Below are 25,327 nucleotides of genomic sequence, written 5' to 3'. Positions count from 1 at the left end.
CATGTTAGGGATTTTAACCTACTTTCTGCCTGAGCTCTGCCTTCCGGACTCAGTAGTCTACCTAACATTCCTTTAAAGTGGCCTGATGAGGGAGTACTCTTAAGGAGAACTTTGTTTACTCTACTTACTCCCTCACAACACTCTTAAAACCCATCTTTTTCTTCAGGTTTTCCTTTCAATAGCTGGCAGTAAACTGCTGTCTATGGAATAATACCTTTGTCTATTTTGTTGCCTCTGCTCTCTTACTTTTCTAATAACTATTATCTATTTCTATTATCTTTTGGAAATTATTAAAAACCAATTTGTTCGAAAAGGCATACCATAGCGACCCAACCTAAACACTGGAACCACACCACACAACACAACAAAACTCATACAAGAACTGGACAATACTTAACCTTTCCTCCATGACTACCCAATGTACTCTATCACCTATGGTCCTTAATGCAATTAATGCAATGTACTCTATCACTTATGATCCTTAATGTAATTACCACTCTGTATATCTCATTCCTGAATTGGTGAACGCCATCACAGTATTATGTAAGCCACGTTGAGCCTGCAAATAGGTGGGAAAATGTGGGGTACAAATGCAATAAATAAACATAGTAAGTGAAGGCAGATAAAGACCTGAATGGTCCATCCAGTATGCCCAACAGTCTCATTCATTCTCAATTCTAGATTGAATCCACAATGAATGTGATATTATATACTTGATCAGGGTCTTTCTTTGTTGTTTCAGGGACACAGAGCATAGAAGTCCACCCGGCTCTATCCTTATGTTCCAAATACAGGCGTTGCCGTCAAAGCCTATTCAAATCCATCTTGTCATTTGCAGGACACAAACCATAAAATCTGCTAGGCACTGTCCTCATGTTCCAAATTACTGGTGTTTCTGTTGAAGCTCTCTCCTAAGCCCATCCTACACCGGATTGCTATATGTGGGACTCAGACCGTACAAGCCACCCCAGTACCAGCCTTAGTTGATATAGCCAGAGTTGCCATCTAAGCACCACTTAAAAGGTTTTCATATATGTTTGCATGTCAAGCTTCATTTTTCATACCATTCATTTTCTAATTAGAGATCCCCTGTGTTCATCCCACACCACCTTGAATTCTGCCACAGTCCTCTTCTCCACCACCTCCCTCAGGAGGGCATCCCAGGCATCAACCATCCTCTCAGTGAAAAAGAATTTTCTGGCATTACTCCTAAGTCTACCACTCTGCAACTTCAAATCATGACCTCTAGTTATACCATTTTCCCTTGTCTGGAAAATATGTGTTTCTATATTAATATCTTTCAAGTATTTAAAGGTCTACATCATATCTCTCCTGTCCCTCCTCTCTGCTAGGGTATACAGACTCTTCTCATACATCTTTTGGCGCAATCCCCATATCATTTTTATCACCTTCTTCTAGAACGCTTCAAGTCTTCTTTTATAGGGGCATTGATACATCCTTTCTTCTGCTGGTTACACCTCTCCCTATACAGCCTACCATCCTTCTGGCTACAGCCACCGCATTGTCATACTGATTTATTACCTTCAGATCATCAGATACTATCAACTCCAAGGTACCTCTCCCTCATCAGTGGAGATCCTCACCATCTAACACATACGTCTCCTTTGGATTTCTAATCCTTAAGTGCACCACTCTGCTCTCCTTTGCATTGAATTTTAATTGCCAAACATTAGACCATTCTTCTAACATTTGCAAATCCTTTTTCATGTTTTCCACTCCCTCCAGGGTGTCCATTTTTCTACAAATCTTGGTATCATCCACAAAAAGGCAAACACCTTCTAAACCTTCAGCAATGTCGCCCACAAACATATTGAAAAGAATCGGCCCCAGCACCGATCCTTACATGTGTTGCCATACTGGGACAGAACGAAGGTCCATCAAGCCCAGTATCCTGCTTCCAACAGTGGCCACCTTTCCTTCCTCCGAGTGAATTCCATTAACCACCACCCTCTGGCATCTGTCTGTCTACTTTGGGTCCTAAGTTCAGCCTGTCAAGTTTATTAAAACGCCTCCTATGAGGAACCGTTTCAAAGGTTTTGCTGAAATCTAAAAAGATTACATCTAGTGCACATCCTCGATCTAATTCTCTGGTCACTCAGTCAAAGAATTCAATCAGATTCGTTTGGCATGACTTATCTTTGGTAAAACCATGTTGTCTCAGATACTGAAGTCTATTGGATTCCAAGAAATTCACTATCCTTTCTTTCAGCATCGCTTTTATTACTTTTCCAATAACAATGGCCTGTAGTTTCCAGCTTCCTCTCAGTCACCATGTTTGTGAAGAGGGACCACATCCTCTGTTCTCCAATCCCACAGAACCTCCCACATCTCCAAGGATTTATTTACTAATCTTTAAGAGGACCCGCTAGAACGTGTCCGAGCTCCCTCAATATCTTGGGATGGATCCCGTCTGGTACCATGACTTTGTGAACAACTTGGAAGTTTAAAAGTAGACAAACACTTCCTTCCATGAACGGTGCTATATCCATTCTATTCTCATATGCACCTTTGCCAGTCAATCACGGTTCTTATGTGAACACAGAAGTATTTGTTTAGTATGTTTGTTTTTTCTTCATCATTATCTACATAGCAGTTCACAGCATCTTTCAGTCTATCAATTCTATTTTTAGTCTTCCTCCTTTCACGAATATACCTGAAAAAATTCTTGTCGCCTCTCCTTGCATTTCTAGCCATTTGTTCTTCTGCTTGCGCTTTTGCCAGATGTCTCTCTCTCTCTTGGCTTAAGTTTTATCCAGTATTCATGTGTTCCTCTTCCTGAGTTTTTCTGTATTCTATGAACACCAACTCTTTAGCCTTTATTTTCTCAGCCACTTGTTTGGAGAACATTATCAGTTTCCTTTTTCTCTTTCTGAATGTTTTCATTGTAAACCACTTTGATATACGCAACAAGGAAAGGTAGGATATCAAGTTTAATAAACCATACACCACCACTATAAATAGTACATACCACAGATATTATTAAGATTTAAAAACATACAATACCATCCAATTAAAGAAAATTTTCTCCAATAACAGAGTTCAAATCAAGACTCTTGTACTGACTCATCAACGCTTATTCGGGAACATCGCAGCCTATTTTCAAAATACCTTGCAATCATATAAACCAAAACAAACTCTAAGATCCGAGATGTCCCATCAGTTCTGTTTACCTTCCATAAATCATATAATTACGTTGAGACAAAACTGCAGGCCTTCTCTATCGTTGCCCCATCCATGTGGAATGTTCTACCCGGATATCTGAGATCATGTGAAGACACTCAACAACAATTCAAGCAGCTGCTAAAAACACATCTGTGAAAGCCTTTTTGGTTATATAAAGACTTATCTGACTGACCTTTCTCTCGCTTTATCTGCCCAGCATTCTGTTTCCAACAGTGGCCAATCCAGGTCACAGATACCTGGCAAGATCCCAAAAAAGTTCAAAACATTTTATACTGCTGATCCCAGAAATAAGCAGTGGATTTTCCCCAAGTCAATTTAATAATGGTCTATGAACTTTTCCTTTAGGAAGACGTCCAGACCTTTTTTAAACCCCAAGCTAACTGCCTTTACCACATTCTCTGGCAATGAATTCCAGAGTTTAATTACACATTGAGTGAAGAAACATTTTCTCCGATCTGTATTAAATTTACTACTTTGTAGCTTCATCGCATGCCCCCTAGTCCTAGTATTTTTGGAAACAGCAAACAAACAATTCATATCTACCCGTGCCACTCCACTCATTATTTTATAGACCTCTATCATATCTCCCCTCAGCCGTCTTTTCTCCAAGCTGAAGAGAGCCCTAGCCGCTTTAGCCTTTCCTCATAGGGAAGTCATCCCATCTCCTTTATCATTTTCATCGCCATTCTCTGTACCTTTTCTAATTCCACTATATCTTTTTTGAGATGTGGCGACCAGAATTGCACATATTCGAGGTGCGGTCGCACCATGGACCGATACCAAGGCATTATAACGTTCTCACTTTTGTTTTCCATTCCTTTTCCTAATAATACCTAACATTCTATCTGCTTTCTTAGCCGCCGCCGCCGCACACTGAGCAGAGGGTTTCAACGTATCATCAACAACGACGCTGAGATCCCTTTCTTGGTCGGCAACTCCTAACGTCGAACCTTGCATTATGTAGCTATAGTTCGGGTTCCTCTTTCCCACATGCATCACTTTGCACTTGCTCACATTAAACGTCATCTGCCATTTAGATGCCCAGTCTCCCAGTCTCGTGAGGTCCTCTTGTAGGAGTGGATAAACATGTCCTGTGCAGTATTGTGCAGCCTGAGTCACTCCTTGTGTGTGTGAGCGAGACTAGCAAGTTAGTTACTTCTTCCAGTAAAGACCTGGTTGAAGAACCAAGCTTTCACCTGCTTCCTGAATTACAGATAGTCTTGTGTTAAGCGGAGTCTTTCAGGCAGTGCATTCCAGAGTGTGGGGGCTACTCTGGAGAAGGCTCGCTTGCGGGTACCACATCGTGTAATGTCTTTTGGAGAGGGTGTGGTTAGTCATAGTGCTTGGGAGGACCTTGGTGTCCTTGGCGGAGTGTGGAGAATCATCCTATTCTTCAGGTACTCAGGGCCATTTCCTTTCAGGGCCTTGAAGATCAGACATGGAGATTTAAATTTAGCCCTGTATTGTACTGGTAGCCAATGAAGTTTTTGCAAAAATGGTGTGATGTGGTCATGTCACTTGCAACCTTCTATGAGTCTTCACTGCATTCTGAATCAATTGGAGCTGGTGCAAGTCCTTTGTAGTCAGACCATTGTATTGAGCATTGCAGTAATCCAGTCTTGATGTTATCATGGCATGCACAACTGGGATAAGGTTTACCTTCTCGATGTAAGGAGAGAGGCAGTGTAGCTGTCGCAAATAGTAGAAGCAGCTCTTGAAGGTTGCTTGGATTTGGGGAATCAGAGTAAGAGTACGTGTTGAATCTAACTGTATTCCAAAGTTCCTGACTTGTGATTTGAGGGGGAGTAAATAAAATAAATTACTGGGATTTATCAAGTAACACTAAGTTCTTAAGTATAGACTAATAACCACACCCCTTACAGTAAATAATGACAATCAATAGTTTATGTGCATATCTCCATTAGAATAAGAAACAGCCACAATTTATGTCTGTATAGAAGTGACTTGTTATGGTCCACCTTAACTTTAAGTTCACTGTAAAAGGTAAATCTGCAAGCAGAAGCACAACAATTTCATTATGGGCAGAGGGAAAATGATGAAAAAGGGTGATTCTTCTGTCCAGACAAAAAGAAACAGACTGTGGTGGAAAAGAACAGGTCATGTATGCATAGAACAGCATCAGAATGGATGTAGTATGGGCAGTTTTGGAACTGCATAAAACAAGAAAAGCTCAGAGATCTTTGGAAAAACAAAATGAAGATGGAGTATAAGCAGAATCTATAGCTATTTATTTACTTTATATTTGTTTTACCTCCCATTGAAATGAACACCATGGCAGTGTGCAAAATCTTTGCTTTAAACTGCAGCTTGCACAACCTTTACTGGCCTGTTCCACAGTTCTGAGATTGAAGGGGGGCAGACTCAAGAAAAATGTCAGGAAGTTAATCAAGATGACGCCGTAGTGAGCAGACAGGGCTTGTGCTGGCGGGGTTTCGGGTGCCCCGCCAGCAAAGCAACGCGAAGGTGGGTGTCTCAGGAGGGGGTTGTTGCGGGGGGGTGCTGGAGGTCCTTGTGTTCAGCTGCAGCTTTAGGGGGGGGGGTCTACGAATCTCTGGGCGGGGCTTGTATTTTTTGAGGTTTGGTGCGCGGGGAGGGGGTGGTGTTTGATGTGGGAACAGCTTGAATGTTTTGAGGTTTGGTGCGCGGGGGGGGGGGGGGGGGGGGTGTTGGATGTGGGAACAGTGGTCTCCGGAGTCATTTGCACTCCGGAGCTTTGGAGGTGCGTCCCCTTTCCGCGGGTGGGTTGGCAGGGGGAGGAGTAGGGAAACACGCTCCTACGCCTCCTCCCCCTGCGTGGGTGCGAACCGTTTGTTTAGTTGAGTTTTTTTTCCTGCCCTCGACGTCATGACGTTTGACGCGAGGGCGGGGCACGGGTCAGTGGGGTGGCTTCACCACCATGAATCCACGAACTGTTCTGGGAGACTGACTGACTTCAGTGACGTCAGTGTCCTCAGAACGTTGAGGTTGCTTTTTATTATAGTAGATACCTCTATCATGTCTCCCCTTAGCCGTCTCTTCTCCAAGCTGAAAAGCCCTAGCCTCCTTAGTCTTTCTTCATAGGGAAGTCGTCCCATCCCCGCTATCATTTTAGTCGCCCTTCGCTGCACCTTTTCCAATTCTACTATATCTTTCTTGAGATGCGGCGACCAGAATTGAACACAATACTCAAGGTGCGGTCGCACCATGGAGCGTTACAACGGCATTATAACATCCTCATACCTGTTTTCCATACCTTTCCTAATAATACCCAACATTCTATTCGCTTTCCTAGCCACAGCAGCACACTGAGCAGAAGGTTTCAGTGTATTATCGACGACGACACCCAGATCCCTTTCTTGGTCCGTAACTCCTAACGTGGAACCTTGCATGACGTAGCTATAATTCGGGTTCTTTTTTCCCACATGCATCACCTTACACTTGCTTACATTAAACGTCATCTGCCATTTAGCCGCCCAGTCTCCCAGTCTTGTAAGGTCCTTCTGTAATTTTTCACAATCCTGTCGTGAATTAATGACTTTGAATAACTTTGTGTCATCAGCAAATTTAATTACCTCGCTAGTTACTCCCATCTCTAAATCATTTATAAATATGTTAAAAAGCAGCGGTCCTAGCACAGACCCCTGAGGAACCCCACTAACTACCTTTCTCCATTGTGAATACTACCCATTTAACCCCACTCTCTGTTTCCTATCCTTCAACCAGTTTTTAATCCACAATAGGACATTTCCTCCTATCCCATAACCCTCCAATTTCCACTGTAGCCTTTCATGAGGTACCTTACCTTGTCAAACGCCTTTTGAAAACCCAGCTACACAATATCAACCGGCTCCCCTTTGTCCACATGTTTGTTTAATCCTTCAAAAAATTGAAGTAAATGGTCAGGCAAGATTTCCCCACACAAAATGACATACTGGGCCAGAGCAAATGTCCACAAGCCAAGTATTCTCTTCCAACAGAGGCAAATCCAGGTCACAAATACCCAGCAGGCCTTGCATTCTTTAGAACGTGCTAAAAATTAGCCTGTGCTATGTAGGTGCCCACAATATTCCTATAGGTGCCTACACAGCACACATTTGTAAACAGGATCCTATATGTCTAATAATTGTTTTTGGATTTTTCTAAAAACTTTTTTTAAACCCAACCTTATTTCGTTCTATTTTCTCAGAACAAATTCTACAGCTTAATTGTTCATTGAATGAAAAAATACTTCCATGTAACCTGATGATTCATGAAGTGTCCTTTATATTTGGTACAGTTTTAAAGGGGAAACAATCATTTCCAATTTGTTCGTTCTACCCCTTCTCATGATTTTATAGATCTCTATCATATGTCCTCTCAGCCATCTCTTCTCCAAGCTACTACTACTACTTGACATTTCTAAAGCGTTACTAGGGTTACGCAGCGCTGTACAATTTAACATAGGACAGTCCCTGCTCACAGGAGCTTACAATCTAAAGGACAAATGTACAGTCAGTCAAATAGGGGCAGTCAAATTGGGGCAGTCTAGATTTCCTGAAAGGTATAAAGGTTAGGTGCCGAGCTAACCAAGCTGAAGAGCCCTAACCTTTTTTGCCTTTCTCCTCAGAAGTCATTCTACTCCCTTTATCATTTTCGCCACTCTTCTCTGAACCTTTTCAAGTTCCACTATATCTTTTTAGAAATAAGGCTACTACTAAAACTGCAGTGCCATAATGGTTCGATACAAAGGCTTTATAACACTCTGTTTTATTTTCCATGCCTTTCCTAATAATATGAAACATTCTATTTGATTTTTGACAACCCAGCAGAGGATTTCAATATATTGCCCACAATAACACCAATATCCTTTCCTTACGTTGTGACTCTCAATAAGAAATCCAGCAATGTTTTATTTTTCCCTCCATCAATCATTCATCTTAAATTTCACCTGCCATTTAAACATTCATTCCCACATCTCATAAAGTGTCTCACAAATTTGTTACTGATCGAACCACTTTGAATAATGGTGACTCATCTGTGAATTCACTGTTGCTAAATTAAAAAGCACCAGTCCCAGTACAGATCCCTGGGCAAACAACATTTGATCTTTTCCACTAAAGGCTTGATGCACAAAGGCAACCGTAAAATATGACTACCTCTGTAATATTCAGCAACTCACAAAGAGCAAACGATACACAAAAGGGACTGCATGCAAATGAGCTGCACAGATCCCCCACTTTGTGCATTGCTTGTGAGTCCAAGCTATCAAATCGAAACCCTCCCCCTGACACTTTTAAAATATTTTCCCTGGTGGTCCAGCGGACCCTGACCCCCCCCCCCCCTCCCTGTGACCTCTCCCCAAATCTTTTAAAAAATATTTTCCTGGTGGTCCAGTGAACAGGACCCCTCCCCCCACCCACATTCCTCCCTGTACCTTTACATGCTGGAGGCAGGAGCAACAGCTCCTCACTTGGGCTTCCTCGATACAAAATGGCAGTGCCTAGGCTCTGCCCAGTGCATTCTGGGATGCACTGGGCAGGGCTAAGAACCATCTAAGGAGTTTTTCCCCTTATATGGTGCTTAGCCCTGCTCAGTACATTCCCAGCATTTTGTTCCAGGCGGGTCCGAGACAGGTGTTGTTGCTCCTGCCTTCACCTTGTAAAGGTAAAGGAAGAGGTGCGGGTGAGATTAGGAGGTGGGTGTGCATGTGCAGGGGGAAGGTGTCTGGTTCACTGGACACCATGGAAAACTGAAAAAACAAAATGATTGGAGGGGAGGGTGTTTGTCGGTGTCCACCGGACCACCAGGGAAATTTTATAAAATTTCAGGGGGGGGGGGGGGGGAGCTGTCGGGAGGTGAGGTGAGAGGTAGGAAGCACAAGCAGGCAGCCTTTGCAGCTGCCTGCTTCTGCATCTCTCCTCTCCAACAACTCCAGAGCAGCAATAAATGTTCTCGTTAAATTAAGGTTGTTCTGGAGCTATGAATCCCCAAAAATACACATTAGAATTCCAATGAGCTCAATGTAATACATTTGCATGGGGTTCTCAGTGGCTGCTAACAAGCACACCTTAGAGGCACGGAAAACTCCTTTAAGTTACTAACTACATAATTGCTTGCTTTAAACTAGCTAGAACCAGTCTAAAGCAAATGTTAATAACACGGTAGCATCTGGCCCTGAGACATCTTACCATTTGGTCCCGTTTTCTCTCTTAACCAGTATCCAATCAGCAATAACACACTGAGGGGTATAATCGAACGGTGCTGGCCATCTTCGGGGCTGGCGCTGTAAGTGGGCAGAGCCAACCATATTTTCAAAAAAGGTGGCCGGCCATCTTTTTCTTTGCTAATACGGTTGGGTCCGGCCAAATGTCAGAGTTCGCCGGGTTTGAGATGGCCGGCATCGGTTTTCGGCCATAATGGAAAATAATGTCGACCATCTCAAACCCGGCCAAATCCAAGGTATTTGGTCGTGGGAGGAGCCAGCATTTGTAGTGCACTGGCCACCCTCAAATGCCAGGACACCAACCGGGCACCCTAGGGGGCACTTCTAAAAATTAAACATAAAAATAGCTCCCAGGTGCATAGCTCCCTTCCCTTGGTTGTTTATCCCCCCAAATAACCCCCAAAACCCACTCCCCACAACTCTACACCATTATCATAGCCCTAAGGGGTGAAGGGGGGCACCTACATGTGGGTACAGTGGGTTTTGGAGGGCTCCCATTTACCACCACAACTGTAACAGGTGGGGGGGGATGGGCCTAGGTCCACCTGTCTGAAGTGCACTGCACCCACTAAAAACTGCTCCAGGGACATGCATACTGCTATCAGGGAGCTGGGTATGACATTTGAGGCTGGCAAAAAGGTTTTTTTTGGGGGGTGGGATGGGGTTGGTGACCATTGGGGGAGAAACGGGAGGTCATCCCCAATTCCCCCCGGTGGTCATTTGGGGCTCTTTTTTGAAGCTTGGTCGTGAAAAAAAAGGGACCAAGTAAAGCCGGCGAAATGCTCGTCAAGCCTGACTTTTTTTTTCCATTATCAGGTGAAGCCAGCCATCTCGTGAGCACGCCCCCTTGATGTTTCTCCGGCTCCGCAACGGAAAGTTGAACCTGGCCAAAATCGGCTTTCGATTATACCGATTTGGCCGGGTTCAGGAGATCGCCGGCCATCTCTCGATTTGTGTCGGAAGATGGCCGGCGATCACTTTCGAAAATGAGCTAGACTGTCTCCTCTACCATAACTTAGTTTCATCAGGTAATGAATAGAAATAAAACAAAACAAAAAAAAATAAGATAACTTTTATTTATTAGACTGACAGTATGTTTTTTTGACTAGTTTTCGAAAGCAATACCTTCTTCTTCAGGTCATAAATGAGTAAAAGGTGACAAATATCAGAATATATAAATGAAACTTAAAAAGCACTCCAATGACACTCTCACAGAGAAAGGTGGTCGGGGAGGGGGGTTGTGATGTCATATGAAAACCTGATCTTTGTTAGGTCATATTTGGTGAGTGTCAGAATACCTCATCATTTTAACTTCAAAGGTCGTTACATTCTTGGATTGTTTTAAAATTTCCTTTCAGTATTTTGACTATAAAATCATTAATGTAGAGCTCTGGTCTTGCAAAGAACTCTCCCATGGAGGTGTCACCCTGGTTAGTTTTCTGGTGTTTAATGAGGTACTTGTATAAGTTGATTCTTGTCTTAAGCATCATTCCTGTCTCCCCAGCATAACATCCTTGAATGATATATACATTTGGAGAACAGCAAATGTTGAATGCTTTTCCCATGTACCTGTGGGATCCTGTGATATGTGTTGGTACAGTTTGCAGCTTGCTATATTGCAGGGACATGTGTCATTCTCTTCTTTTTGAGCTTCTACTGGAAGTTTGCTTTTCACTAATTTCTGCTTCAGATTAGTTGGTTGTTGAAATACCAGTAGTTTTGGAGCTGGGAATACCTCACTAATTTATCCTTCTGAGGTAGTGGCTGTAGATCTTTTATGATGATTCTTAATTTTTCCAGCTCTAGATTGTATGTCACTACAAGGGGGACTCTCTCCATGGTTTTCTTTTCTTTTTTTGCAATAGGTTTTCCCTAGGTGTTTTAAAGGAAGAGGCAATCTTCTTGGAGATTAGTTTGGGGTTGTAGCAGGTTTGCGCAGGCCTCTGTCAGATGTCATCACCCATCAGTGTGTAGACATTATGCTGCTTGTCCTCTGAGAAATACCGAAACAAAAAATGAATTTATTTTTTCTGCTATGGCCTCATCTCCCCTCACAGGCGTCCTGCTTCTAATGTTATTTAAAAAAACATTTTCACCATTATTTCACCATCTTTGAAACTTTACATATAACTTATCAGTGCATATGCTTTTTTCCCTGTTTTCTTCATTAGAATCTACTTTCCATTTTTTGAAAGATGTCTTGCTGGTTTTAAAATAGCCTCTTTCGTGTGACCTTTTAACCATGGTGAGTTGTCTGACCTTTTTTCAATATTTTCTATTCCATGGAATACATTTAATCTAGACTTTCAAGACAATATTTTTAAACAATATCAATGCATTATGTAAACTTCTAATGTTTGCAAGTATTTTTAGTTTTTTTTTCTAATTTTATCATTACTTCCTTTTTAAATTATTAATTAAATGCTAAACTAATATATTTCCTTAGGGTCCCCTTTTACAAAAATGCACTAGCGTTTTTAGCATGTGATAAAAATAAGCATGCATTGAATGCTATTATGGGTGTCTCTAGCATTTAGCACATGCTAAAAAGGACCCCCTCCCCCTTAGTACCTTAAGGACTGCTTTTCTTCCTCAATCACAGATTTTGGTGGGCTTCTAAAGTTACTATTTGAATTCTCATCTTTGAAACAATAAAAGTAACCTCTCCTTACATTAAAAATGATAGCCTCACTCATTGATCAAAAAACCTCCTTAATAGTGTAGACTTTTTTATGCTCTCTTCACAAAAAAATCATGTCTGCGCACTAAACATTTTCTTTTTATAAATTTTTCACTTGCATATAAAAACTATTGAAATTGTCAAACAGGTACTTGTAACCATACTTCTAATTAAGTGCAGCAGGAAAACACTTAAAAAGCAAAGGCGAACTCCTGATAAATGCACGCATCCCGGGAGGTCAGCACTCGTCGGCATATATTAGCTCTAGAATTACCACAGCCATCCAACAGGGAGCGATCAAAGGAATCATAACTGCTTTACCCCCCCACCCCCTGTTTACTAAGAGGTGCTAGCGGCTGCCATGATCTAATGTCGACACAGCCCATGCACTTTGAGGAAGAACAATCTGAGATTTTTTTATTTTTGCAGATCTCCAATTATTTCTCCATTAGAAATGGTGCAGAAGTATTTTTGTGAGACTTTGTTAATGCCACCGGTGAATAATCCTCCTATTGTGAGAACTCAGTATTTGACTTTAGGAGCACCACCAGGAAGTTCCACTCCAGCAGAGATTAAGAGAGATGGCCCGGAATTTTTAACAGCGTTTTTGGAAAGTCCCATGGAGGTTTTAACAGCAAGAACAACTCTCCTAGTGACTTTTGCCTTGGAGCATGATAGAGATTATGTTTTGAAATTGTATTTCCAACATCTTAATGAACAGTTTTTGGGCTCAAATATTCATATATTTCCTGAGTTGTCTCAGGTGACACAGAAGCGCAGAATTTTTGACCATTAGGCCAAGGGTTCTTGAGTTAAGTGTTACATTTGTTTTGAAATTTCCTGTAAAATGTTTAGCTCTTTATCAGTCTAAGAATTTTCTTTTCTTTGAGCCCAAACAACTGGTTGAATTTCTTGTGGCTAGAGTAGGAATTAGTATTAGTAGGTTCTGATTCTGTGCCTTAAAGAAGCACGTTCAGCTGCAGGTTTCTGTCTAGCTCATGCGCTACCTTTATTTTTCACATAATGAGCAGACCCCACCAGGGAAAACAAAGTTGGTTTCATGCTCGAGCACATACCTTCGGCTGTTTTGTTTGCACTATATTTCTTTGAGCTGATACCTCTGAGCAGTTTTGGGTACACAGAACATTTCTTGGAATACTAACAAGACCCCTGATGTAGGCGCTTTGTGACGCCGAAACACGGACTGTGTCAGGTCCTTTTGTATCAGCAGTAATAAAGAATTTCCTAACACTATCTCCAGTGTTGGATTTGTCTTTTGGTCAGCCTCTACTTTTGCTTGCTTGCTACCTTTATGTTGAAATTTATCCATATTTGTTTAATTACCCGATTTGATCCCTCTATAATTGTGGACTAAATATAGGTAATTTTCCTTAATTGTAGTTGATGTTGGTGTATTGCTTTTCTAATCTATTTCAAATTATACAATAAAGCATGCTTGTTATATTGATAAATGCAATTTAAAAAAAAAGACTTTTACGTTGACGATGGTTTTAAGTCTTTACCTACTGCTGAAGAAGCCACTGATTTGCTAAGGAGAACACAAGCAATGCTGGCAGAGGCAAATCTGAGACTTTATAAAATCACCTCCAACAATCCAGAAGTAATGAGAACATTTCCTGCAGAGGATCATGCCAAAGGATTTAGATCTAACAGTAGATATCCCTCTGCTCCAGAGAAGCATTGGATTACACTGGGATCTAAACAGAGACATTTTTATTTATTTATAAATACTTGCTATACCACCTTAGCTAACAAGCAGGTCAAAGCAGTGTACAATACTCATAAAAACAGTAGTCAAAGTAAAGAAAGAAACTACAACAGTCAATAGGAAAGAACAAGGGAAACCTCTCACACATGACAATACTAAGTGACATTACAACAACAGAAGGGAGGGAATAGAGGGAGGAAACAAGAGGGAGAGGGCTACTCCAAAACTGCAAAAAACTGACACCACCTAGTATGGTGATCATGATGGAAAGGTTTGTTGGAAGAGCCATGTTTTAACCAAAGTCTTGAAATTTTTCAGGGATAATTCAGAGCAAATAGTGAGAGGCAGGGAGTTCCAGAGGGCTGGAGCTGCAAAGAAAAATGCTTGATGTCTGGTAGATTCCAGAGTGGCATACCTAGAACCGGAAAGGACAAGTCCATGGTTGTTTAGAGAGCACAGGGTGTGACAGGGGGAGTATGGCATGTCGAGAGAAGAAAGGTAGCATGGTAAGCCAGTGCTGAAAGCTTTAAAAGTGAGTATAAGGAGTTTGAAACTGATATGCTGCTCAATGAGGAGCCAGTGATGAGATCTTAATAAAGGAGAAATATGATCATGGCGACAAGCGTGACAGACAAGTCTCAAAGCAGTATTTTAGAGAGACTGAAGCTTTTCCAAGAGTGAACGACTGAAGCCAAGACAGATGATATTCAAGCCGGCTAGTGAGTAGTGACAGGATAAGGGCATGAAAGGAGTCAAGATCAAAATATTGGCGGATAGATCATAGTTGTCTGAGAACAAAGAAACCTGTTTTTCAGATCTGAGAAACATGGGCCTGGAATCTACTTTTCAAATCTCCACCCAAAAGAAACCATATCCACACTGAGGTGTCTTGTCCACAAGTCAATTGGCTGTATGATCCACTGGAGTTTGCGGCTCCAGTCACCATCCAAGGGAGATCCCTACTGAGAGAACTTTCCCAAAGCGCTGATGAGTGGGATGCTTTACTATCACCAGAGATGCGACAAGAATGGGAGAATGAAAAGATTTTTTAAAGATTCTAGAACTGCACATCTCACACACTTACAATCCTGCAGCTCTCACTACTGTCTGTCATAAAGGGATCTGCATCTTCTCAGACACTTCCAAAAAAGTCATAGCGGTGGTGACCTATTTGAGGGTTACGTGATATCATGTGGGATTTATCTTTGATAAAGCCAAGTTAGCACCACAACCCAATAATACCATTCCACCCTTAAGAGCTGTGTGGAGCAGCGCTGGCAGTGGAGATAGCAGAAATGATACTAAATGAAATGGACATTGAAATAGACATTAATTTTTACACACTGACAGTAAAGTTATCCTGGGCTACATCTACAACCAAACCAGGAGATTTTACGTGTACGTCAGCAACAGAGTTGAGCATATACGAAAGTCAACATGGCCAGAATGGTGGCGTTACATGCCGACTGACCAAAATCCAGCAGATTGTGCCACCAGAGTTGTGCCAGCATCTCATCTAATAGAAACCACATGGTTCTCAGGACCAGACTTTCTTCTTCTAAAACCTGACCATACATCTCCAGTGACGGAGAACTCCTCTGATCTTACAAAACCTGCCTCCAACGCAGAGATCCATCCAGGAATGACAATTCTAACCACCAACATTACACCTTCACCTCATCAATCAGTTGATGAAAAACCAGACACTACCACCAAAATGCCATCAGAGATACAGAACTACAGATCATCAGTGACAACTTGGCACCACCTAGAAACTACAAGACTTCCCTGGAAGACAGGGAACTTCTTCAGCAGAGCCATAACTGAGCCAGTGATCCACACCAAAAATACAGCCAAGCACAGTGCACCAGTTGGGGCTCATCACCAAAACCTTTCCAAGTGAGGATGGGAAAGTCCACATGCAGGAATTCATGAGAATCAAGGGATGCTGAAGACCTTCATCAGACAAGTCACCAAAGAGATATTTCTTTTACCTCATGAGGACACCGTGGACCGTAATCCACTCCAGAGACTCAAAGGCTTTTTCTCTCTTTTATGTTTGGGGTTTATGTTGTCTCTTTCAGCTCCTGTGAGACTACAAGTGAGAAGCCGCCACGGCAACAGTGAACTGGAAACAAGCCTGGATTGTCAACCTTCAAGAACTTTATGGACTTTCTGGTACTGATAAGTTTGGAAAATTTAGATAATGGTATCAACCGATACCAGACGGACAGTGTTCTTCCTCCATTTGCAAGGAGACATGTTGCCTGTCTATAGGAATATGTTGGACATTGTTTATATCAGATTGCATTGCCTGTACCAGTTTACAGTGCTTGTGCCCTTAAGAGAAGCAGGAAGTGCCTTTGGACTACAAATCTTTGTTTTCCTGCAATGCTCTGTGATAGGCTATTTCTGAGAACAGAACCACCACAAGACGTGGAGAAATGCTCAATCCCTACAACCGTAGTGGGCAGAAACCAAAGAGTAGTGTAGGTTGGCTCTTTCAAAAGACACAATGGAGACAAGATGATTCTTATGCATGATATTTATTGGAAATACACTCAAAGACTCAACACAGCGGATGGGTTTCAGTGTGTGGGCGCCTGCCTCGGGAGTCTAAGAAATACATATGAACGGTATAAAAACATATAAATGCAAAATATAAAATTACATAACAACCTTGAAACACGAAGAAATTATATATAAAACAATATAAAAAGTTAAAAATTCCATATAATTGTGAACAAATTAGAAACAAAACAATAAAAAACAAAATTTATATTAGATTTTATATTGTAATAAAAATCCACAGTAAAATGCAGGTAGGGATAAAAAGGAAGGGGCTCATTTTCAAATGAGTTTCACTTAAGACTTACAAAGTTCTATAGGATGCTATGTAACTTTGTACATCGAAGCACTTTGAAAATATGCCTCCATGTATCCAAAGTCAACAGTTCAAAAGTTTTGAAGGGCATGTGAATATAAATGCTTAAAAATTTGTTCACTATTTAATTTTTTATATGAGATATGTTGTTTTATACCTTGTGTCTTTTGGAAGAGACAACCCACCTTACTCTTTGGTTTAGGCTCTTCCTGAGCACATGTCCCTGTTCCCTGTGTCTTATGGGACTTTTCCTACTGACTGGCCCTTGTCCCTGGGTTGTAGATGACATGCTTCTCTCTCCAGTGGGGTAGAGAGAATCTGTCTGCATAAATGTTTTTTCTAAGAACTGTAAGCTTACTTGCTGTACCTTGTTGCATGCCCCCTCCCCCTCTTCAAGCTACTGTAATATCACAAAGTTGTTTTTTTTTTAATTTTACAATAATTTCAAGATACATCTTGACTCAGAAAAGATGATTTCCAAAAGTTAGAAGACTTAACATCACAGTTAGAAGACTTAACATCACAATTTACATCCTACATTGTTATCTGTATGTCAATAAGGAAATCAAGATTAATATTTCAATTTTACAATATAGAGCGTAAAAAATTCTACATTTAGCCATCTATAGTCTACTACAATGGGGGCCTGTCTCATCATTTAATTATAATGAACATTATAATTGAAAAAATTTAACTTGAAATAGGGACAAAAGAGGAAGTTCCAGGAGTTTCTAATTACTTCATGGAGTAGATGTTATTATTGGTCTTGACTAGACTGAGGGCAACAAGGCTATTTTAGAGTCCAAAAAAGAATTAAGTTGTGTTGGATCAAAGAAAACATATTTAATGGTATTCAATTTGAGCACACATTTACATGGAAAATTTAACCAATAAAGTGCGCCTAGTTGAGAAGCCTTAGAGCGTAACTTAAGAAATTCTTTACGCCTTCTTTGGGTTGCCTTAGAAACATCCGGAAACATTCTTATCTTATAGTTCATAAAAAGATGATCTCGACGAGGAAAAAACTGTTTAAGGATCCAACCTCTGTCCGGTTGTAGCACAAAGGAAACAATTAAAGTCATTGGTACTAAACCTATATTATCATCTTCCAACGTTTGCGTTAAGTTCAAATCCAAAACATCAAAGGATGTTTCAGGTCTTTGACCCTCCACTTGTACTTGTTCTCTTTTCTTATAAGGTAGTAAATAATAAATTTTAGATATTGGGGGGTATGCTTTTTCTGGTATTTCCAAAACTTCAGTCATATATTTTTTGAAAGTTATTGCAGGTGCAATCATAGGTTGCTTTGGAAAATTTATCAGTCTTAGCATTTTAGCTCGCTGAGCATTTTCCAAATTTTCTATCTTATTCTGGAGATATGAGTTTTCTTTTATCAGGTTAGCTTGAATTTGTTGGATAGTCTGTGTTTCCTTTGAATTGTTTTCCATTAAAGTTTCCAAAGTTTGGATTTTTGTTTCCAATACTGGTACTTTATTTAAAGAGATCTGAGATTGTTCATATATAGAAGAAATTCTGTGGGATAAAGAATGTTCCAGGCTCTTCAGAGCTTCCCATATAACTTCTAAAGTGATATTATCTGGCTTACTTGGTAAATCCATTTGAGAAATTCCCTCTGTTAAGCCTGCTTTCCTCGTCCGTTGATCCTCGGCCAAGGCATCTCCTCCAGTCAATTCCTGCACAAACTGTGCAGTTTCCATCGGCAGACTTACTTCCGGGTTGGGTCCCGTTCCGGGAGACCCTATCGCCGCTTGGGAACTTGGGGCTTCCAGGTCCCTTCTCGGCGTGTCTGCCGGCATGGGAGGAGCCATTCTCCGTTCGGGGCTTAACGTGGTGTCCAACTCTTGACGGGGATGCGGCTCTCCTCTCCCCGCACTCTCCGTCTGCAGAGCTCCCGCTCCCGACTTCACTCCCGGAACCAGGAAATGTTCCAGAGCGCCAGGTACCGGCGAGGCAGAAACCGCGGGTCCGGTTCTCTGCCTTCCCCTCCTTTTAGGCATAATAAAGTAAGAAGACAAAACCCATTTTTGAGGATTTATAGGGTACGTGGTCTGGAGCGTTCCTCAGAACTTCCTCTCCGTCGCCATCTTGCCCCATCACAAAGTTTTTAACAGTTTAAAAGTATTTGCAGCATCCACTCTCTCAGCTTGGTGCTGAGATCTCTCAGTTCCTCTTGTATACAGAGCTGGTAGAGAACAGACTCCCAACACTGCAAGGCAGAGATTCTTGTCTAGCACATTTAACAAGTCATTTTCTTTAGTTTGAATTTGTATTAAAACGATTCACAGTGAGTATTCACAGTGATGTTATATACTCTGCTTTAAGCTGCAGTCTATCACAGGCAGTGAAAGGGCTGAACGCAACTGTCATTGTATATTCTGACATAGGCAAAATATGAACACTAGAGCCAGATGCACAAAGGTCCCGTTAAGGATCAGTATGCATTTCCAAATCGGTAAAAATTTACCGATTTAGAAACACAGAGGGATTCACTAAGAAAATCGCATGCAAATGAGCTGCTCGTTGCTTTTGCGACCCAGCTCATTTGCATGCAATATGGGGGAAACAAGTCAGTGTGCTGAGCATCAGGACCGCTGAGAGACTAGGCCGGGCCCGGGGCAAGGCTGCCCCACCTCCGCCACCCCCCCTGCCGCTGCCGCCCCCCCATCGCTCCCCCCGCAGTTGCCGCCCCCCGTCGCTGCAGTCCGTGGTCTCACCTGCCTGGCTCCGGGACCCTGCATTCAAAGTGGCAGTCGCAGATCGCCTCTCTTCTGGCATTCCCTCCCTGTGTCCCGCCCTCGTCTGATGTAACTTCCGGTTTCCGCAAGGGCGGGACACAGGGAGGGAAGGCCCAAAGGGAGGCGATCTGTGACTGCCGCTTCGAATGCAGGGGGCCCGGAGCCGAGGAGGCAGGCAGGTGAGACCGGGAACTGCAACACCGGTGGCCTGACCCCGGCGCCAGCCCAGGAAAGTTTGTCCCCCCTGCCCCCCCCCTCTCTCGGCGGCCCTGCTGAGCATGAGCAGAACAGTCAATCTGCTACAGACAGCTCTCAAACACACAGACAAGCTGCGTTTATGATAGCAGTAGATTTACCCTTTTTTTGTTTGGTAGACACAAAAGCGCTTTTTTTTGGGATGGGCATACCTGTATTGCAGCTCCCTGCCTCCGGCTGCTGGGAAAAAGTGAGAAAAACCTCCCTCTGCTGCTCTCCGCTCTTCTGTGAGGAATCAGCAGCATCAGGGCTTGATTCCACCCCCAGCTGTTCCTGCTGCTTCCTTCTATTGGTTGGCTGACATCCTAGAACGCCCATCTACATGAAGATGGACTCTCATTAGCTGGCTGCTGTCCCAACTCCTCCCCCCCATAGGACTTCCCTGATGACATCACTTTAGAGCTGTGAACTGATTGGATCCAAACTTCCTGGTGTCCCCCTCCAGTAATGAGTGGGCAGGACATCCCAGGCTGATGCTGTCCAATTGGTTTAGCCCCTCTCTGTGGAGGGGGACACCAGGAAGTTCGGATTCAATCAGTTCACAGCTCTAAAGTGATGTCATCAGGGAAGCCCTGCAGGAGGAGAAGTTGGGACAGCAGCCAGCCAATGAGAGTCCATCTTCAGGGAGATGGGCGATCTAGGATGTCAGCCGGCCAATAGAAGGAAGCAGCAGGAACAGCTGGGGGTGTCCCATAGACACCGTTTCTTTGATGGACCCTTAACTTACTTGCATTTTTGGTAAGTCACCATTACTTTTATGCTTTACATTTCAGTACTCCCCACCCCCAATTTCTTGCCAGTAAATGTAATTTGAAAAAGAAACATATGTGGCACGGAATTCATACACACAAAGAAGCTGCATGTCAGCAGTTATACTATTTTTTTTTTTTGTGCTCCATCTTCCCTGCCTTGTTTCTCCCCTTCTCCTACTTGCAATAATGAAGAACCAGCAGGTCCACACCTCACGTTAAAATTTCCACGGTAAAGGTAGGGACTGCTTTTGTGCATGGGGTCGGAAACGGTAGTGCATCACACATTCACATTATAATAAAAATTAGCTCATTTGAATTCCGTTTTCGTTAGCTACTACCATGACAGGAAAATGGCTCGTAGAACACTTTTGTGCATGTCCCGGTTTACTACTTGTGCACTAAACTGGCTAGAGCCAGTTTAAAAACCATTTTGCCGGCTCATTAAGTTTAGTGCATCTGGTCCTCAGTGTCAAAATTCAAAGGGGGCAATTTTCAAGTCCACTGCATTCAAACTGTGGATTTTACATTTATTTTCAAACCAAAAATACATGTAACACTTCCATTCTGAAACCAGATATCGGTATTTGTTTTTAAGGGAAAAAAAAAAAACACATACATAGATCTAAAAATGTAATATGTTCATTCTCCTCCTCACAACCTATCCCCCTTTCACTCAAAAGGGCTTCCTCTAAATGCAGAAGGTGGTACATGTATTATGGAGAGGACAACTTCACATAGTTAATTTGCATGCATAAATTGCTATTCACCCAGTAAATCTTTGAAAATGTAGTAAAATGGAGTAGAGGAGTGGCCTAACGGTTAGTGCAGTGGGCTTTGATCCTGGGTTCGATTCCCTCTGCAGCTCCTTGACCCTGGGCAAATCACTTAACCCTCCATTGCCTCAGGTTCAAAAACCAAGATGGTGAGCCTTCTAGAGACAGGGAATGTACCTGCATATAATATGCGATTGTCCTCCATCTTGAACTTGATAGTTAAGTGAATTATAAATGCCAGAATTAAATTTAAAAAAAAATGTAACACTGGTATTCTGCTATGATCACCAATTTCTGTTTTCATTCTCACCCTGGTGTATGAATTTGGATTCTAGCTTCCAAAGTAGAATATTTACTGAGTGACCTATATCATTGGCAATCAAGTCATGTATAAATCTATTATAATGCATATGCCAGTGCACTAACAACCCATTACATTCAGAAGTGGGGTATCCTACACAGCAGCAGTGAGCACCAGAGATTATTCAACAGTCTAACAAGTCTGCTTCCTTCCACCATGATGTAAAGTCCACCAAATATACAATTTGTTTAAAAATATGCCAACTTACCATCTTCAATGTATGTCTTGGTGCAGCCTCACTGATGTTTTAAGAAAATCAGAGATGGCATCATTTAACATTCTAATGTTACATTCAAGATGATTGACGTATTCCCATTAATACTTAAAAAGAAAGCCATACTTTCTGTGCACTATGAAGTATTGCAGAAGTATATTTTACAAACAGAATTAACTTTACAGCAGCCTTATCAGTAAGAGTCACAAATTATTTGCATATGGAAGGACAAAATAATCAGTTCCATTGCCATGTAAGATAATGGGTCATAATATTCCAAATACGGCTGCTCCCAGCTCTCAGAGATATAGCTTAAGAATAAATATACAGAGCTTGAGTTTTTCCACCTATGGTGCCTACTTTTGAAATACTGTAAGAACACAGAGGATACAGCTTTCTTCTAATACCTGAAACTGCCTTCAACAGCAAATTCAAAATGATCTATTCTCACTGCAATTGCTGTAGATAGTGCTGCAACATTTTGTACAAAAATCGGTTGTTACAGGTTCCTGCAAGATTAATGTGTGCTGAAATTATTATATCATCTCTAGTTAATTTAAAATGTCAAAATGTTTTGCAAAAGAGATTTTGCCAAAACTTACATACAAATAGCAACCATCACAACCTTCCCTGGACCTTTCAGGAACATTGCTGATGTGCTAGAGCGGGGCTACAAAGAAAAGAGGAAAAAGAAGCACCACAAATATTTATATGAACAAATACTCAATTTTACACACCTGGTCTTCTAAAGGATCAAGCAAAAATATTCTGGTAAACTGAAGAGATATATAGGACTAGATTCAATAAATGGCACACAAAAAATCAGCATTTAATGTTGTTCTATAATGGGCACTCATCTTTGAGTGCCCATTACAGAATAGTATTGAGTGCTGATCTCGTCACCCGAATTTGGGCACCAGGACTTATGCCTGCTGAAACGAGGTGTAATTTCTGGTGCCCAATTTGGGTGCAAATCCCCGATATTTTATAACACTGAGCACAAAATTTTAGGAACACCCTTGAACTGCCAATGCACCTCTCATGGCCATACCCCCTTTTTGGGTTGCATACTATGGGATTTGAGTGTACATTGTTATAGAATAGCATGCAGCAAGATGTGCACACAAATTCAAATTGGTGCCAATTAGTACTCAATTACTGGCATTAATTGGATCATTAGCCAATTTAATTGGGCGCACATCTTGAATTGATGCCCAAATATTGGAGTCCAATTTTGGGTGTTATACATAGACTCCATGGATTGTGTTAGCAAAAAGGTAAAATTATGTATCATACCTGATAATTTTCTTTCCATTAATCATAGCTGATCAATCCATAGACTGGTGGGTTGTGTCCATCTACCAGCAGGTGGAGATAGAGAGCAATCCTTTTGCCTCCCTATATGTGGTCATGTGCTGCCGGAAACTCCTCAGTATGTCGATATCAAAGCTCCATCCGCAGGACTCAGCACTTAGAGAATTACACCCACAAAGGGACACTCTGCCCAGCTCACCACCGCCGAAACGGGGGAGGAGAATTAACCCAGCTCATCCCCACACAAGTGGGGGAGGGGAATCCGTCCAGCTCATCCCCGCAGAGCGGGGGAGGGACACCACACCCACCGATGCGGGGGGATCTGGCTTATCCTGCAACCGCAACCGCGGGAGGAGCTGACTGACCCTAACACCGCCAAAGCGGAAGGGGTACAAAGCTGCCCTACAGCCGCATGAAGCGGGAGGGAGCGCTGGCAGAATTTAGGTCTCAATCCAGCCCCATAAAACGGAGGGGAGAGGAATGCAGCAGCTCACTGTAACACAAAATCGTCTCAACTCCTGAAGAATCCAATTGAAAAAACTTGAACACGAAGTCCTCCTGAACAGGAACTGAAGACTAAACTTGAACCTGAAATGCAACCAGAATAAAAACAGTACAGATATCTGGGAGGGGCTATGGATTGATCAGCTATGATTAATGGAAAGAAACTTATCAGGTATGATACATAATTTTACCTTCCATATCATCATGCTGATCAATCCATAGACTGGTGGGATGTACCGAAGCAGTACTCACCCAGGGCAGGACATAGAAATCCCTAACCGCAACACTGAAGCTCCAAACCGGGCCTCTGCCCGAGCAGCCACAGTCAAGCGGTAATGCCTGGAGAAGGTATGAGCCGATGCCCAAGTTGCCGCCTTGCAAATCTCTTCCAAGGAGACGGACCCGGCCTCCGCCATCGAGGCCGCCTGAGCTCTAGTGGAGTGAGCCTTCAGCCGGATAGGCGGCACCTTCCCCCCGGCCACATAAGCCGCAGCAATGGCTTCCTTGACCCATCTTGCCACTGTAGGCTTAGCAGCCTGCAGACCCTTACGAGGACCTGCAAACAGGACAAACAGATGATCCGACTTCCGGAAATCATTGGTCACTTCCAAGTATCTGATGATGACTCGTCTCACATCTAGATATTTGAGAGCAGAGTACTCCTCTGGGTAGTCCTCCCTACGAAAGGATGGGAGACAGAGCTGCTGATTCACATGGAAGCGAGAAACAATCTTGGGCAGGAAGGAAGGCACTGTGCGAATAGACACTCCTGCCTCAGTGAACTGCAGAAATGGCTCTCGACATGATAGCGCCTGGAGCTCGGAAACTCTTCTGGCTGAAGTGATAGCCACCAAAAAGACTGCTTTCAACGTCAGGTCTTTCAGAGATGCCCTCGACAAGGGTTCAAAAGGCGGCTTCTGCAAGGCTCTTAGCACCAGATAGAGATTCCACGCAGGTACCACTGAGTGCAGAGGAGGGCGCAGGTGATTAACTCCCTTGAGAAAGCGCACCACATCTGGCTGCGAAGCCAGGGAAGCACCCTTCAGGCAGTCCCTGAAGCAAGCCAGAGCCGCTACCTGGTCTTTAAGGGAACTGAGCGACAGGCCTTTCTCCAGATCTTCTTGCAGGAACGCCAACACTGAAGAAATTGGAGCAGTGAAGGGAGAAAGGGAGCCTGCCTCACACCACGATGCAAAGGTACGCCAAACCCTGGTGTAAGCAGTAGAAGTAGAGCGCTTCCTCGCTCTCAGCATAGTGGCGATGACCTTGTCTGAGAAGCCTTTCTTCCTCAGATGCTGCCGCTCAATAGCCAGGCCGTAAGACCAAAGGGGGAGGGATCCTCCATCACCACGGGACCCTGATGCAACAGGCCCTGCTCCGCTGGCAGTCGCAGAGGTCCGTCCACTGAGAGCCTGATCAAGTCCGCATACCAGGGACGTCTGGGCCAGTCCGAAACCCACCAGGATTACCCGGCCCGGATGCTTTGCCACCCGGTCTAGCACCCTGCCCAACATGGGCCAGGGCAGGAACACATAGAGAAGCTCCTGTGTCGGCCACTGTTGGAGAAGAGCATCTACTCCCAGAGATCGAGGGTCCCGTCCTCTGCTGAAAAAGCGTGGCACTTGGCCGATGACGCCATCAGATCTAGGCTCGGCTGGCCCCAGCGCTTCGTGATGTCCAAGAACGCCTGAGCCGATAG

The 25,327-nt window shown here is 42.8% G+C and overlaps 1 protein-coding gene across 2 annotated transcripts in view; it reads right to left on the bottom strand.

The window, feature by feature from the left end:
* The window catches only part of SLC30A9 (solute carrier family 30 member 9), a 257,679-nt gene that overhangs the window by 129,339 nt on the left and 103,013 nt on the right, over positions 1-25,327 (bottom strand). For both annotated transcript variants that reach the window (XM_030191340.1, XM_030191341.1), the window contains exon 8: positions 22,413-22,480. In XM_030191340.1, coding sequence (XP_030047200.1) covers positions 22,413-22,480 — 68 coding nt within the window. The remainder of the gene's footprint in view (positions 1-22,412; positions 22,481-25,327) is intronic.

This window comes from Microcaecilia unicolor, chromosome 2 (assembly GCF_901765095.1).
Source record: "Microcaecilia unicolor chromosome 2, aMicUni1.1, whole genome shotgun sequence".
Classification (NCBI taxonomy): domain Eukaryota; kingdom Metazoa; phylum Chordata; class Amphibia; order Gymnophiona; family Siphonopidae; genus Microcaecilia; species Microcaecilia unicolor.
This window is presented reverse-complemented; position numbering and strand designations above follow the sequence as displayed.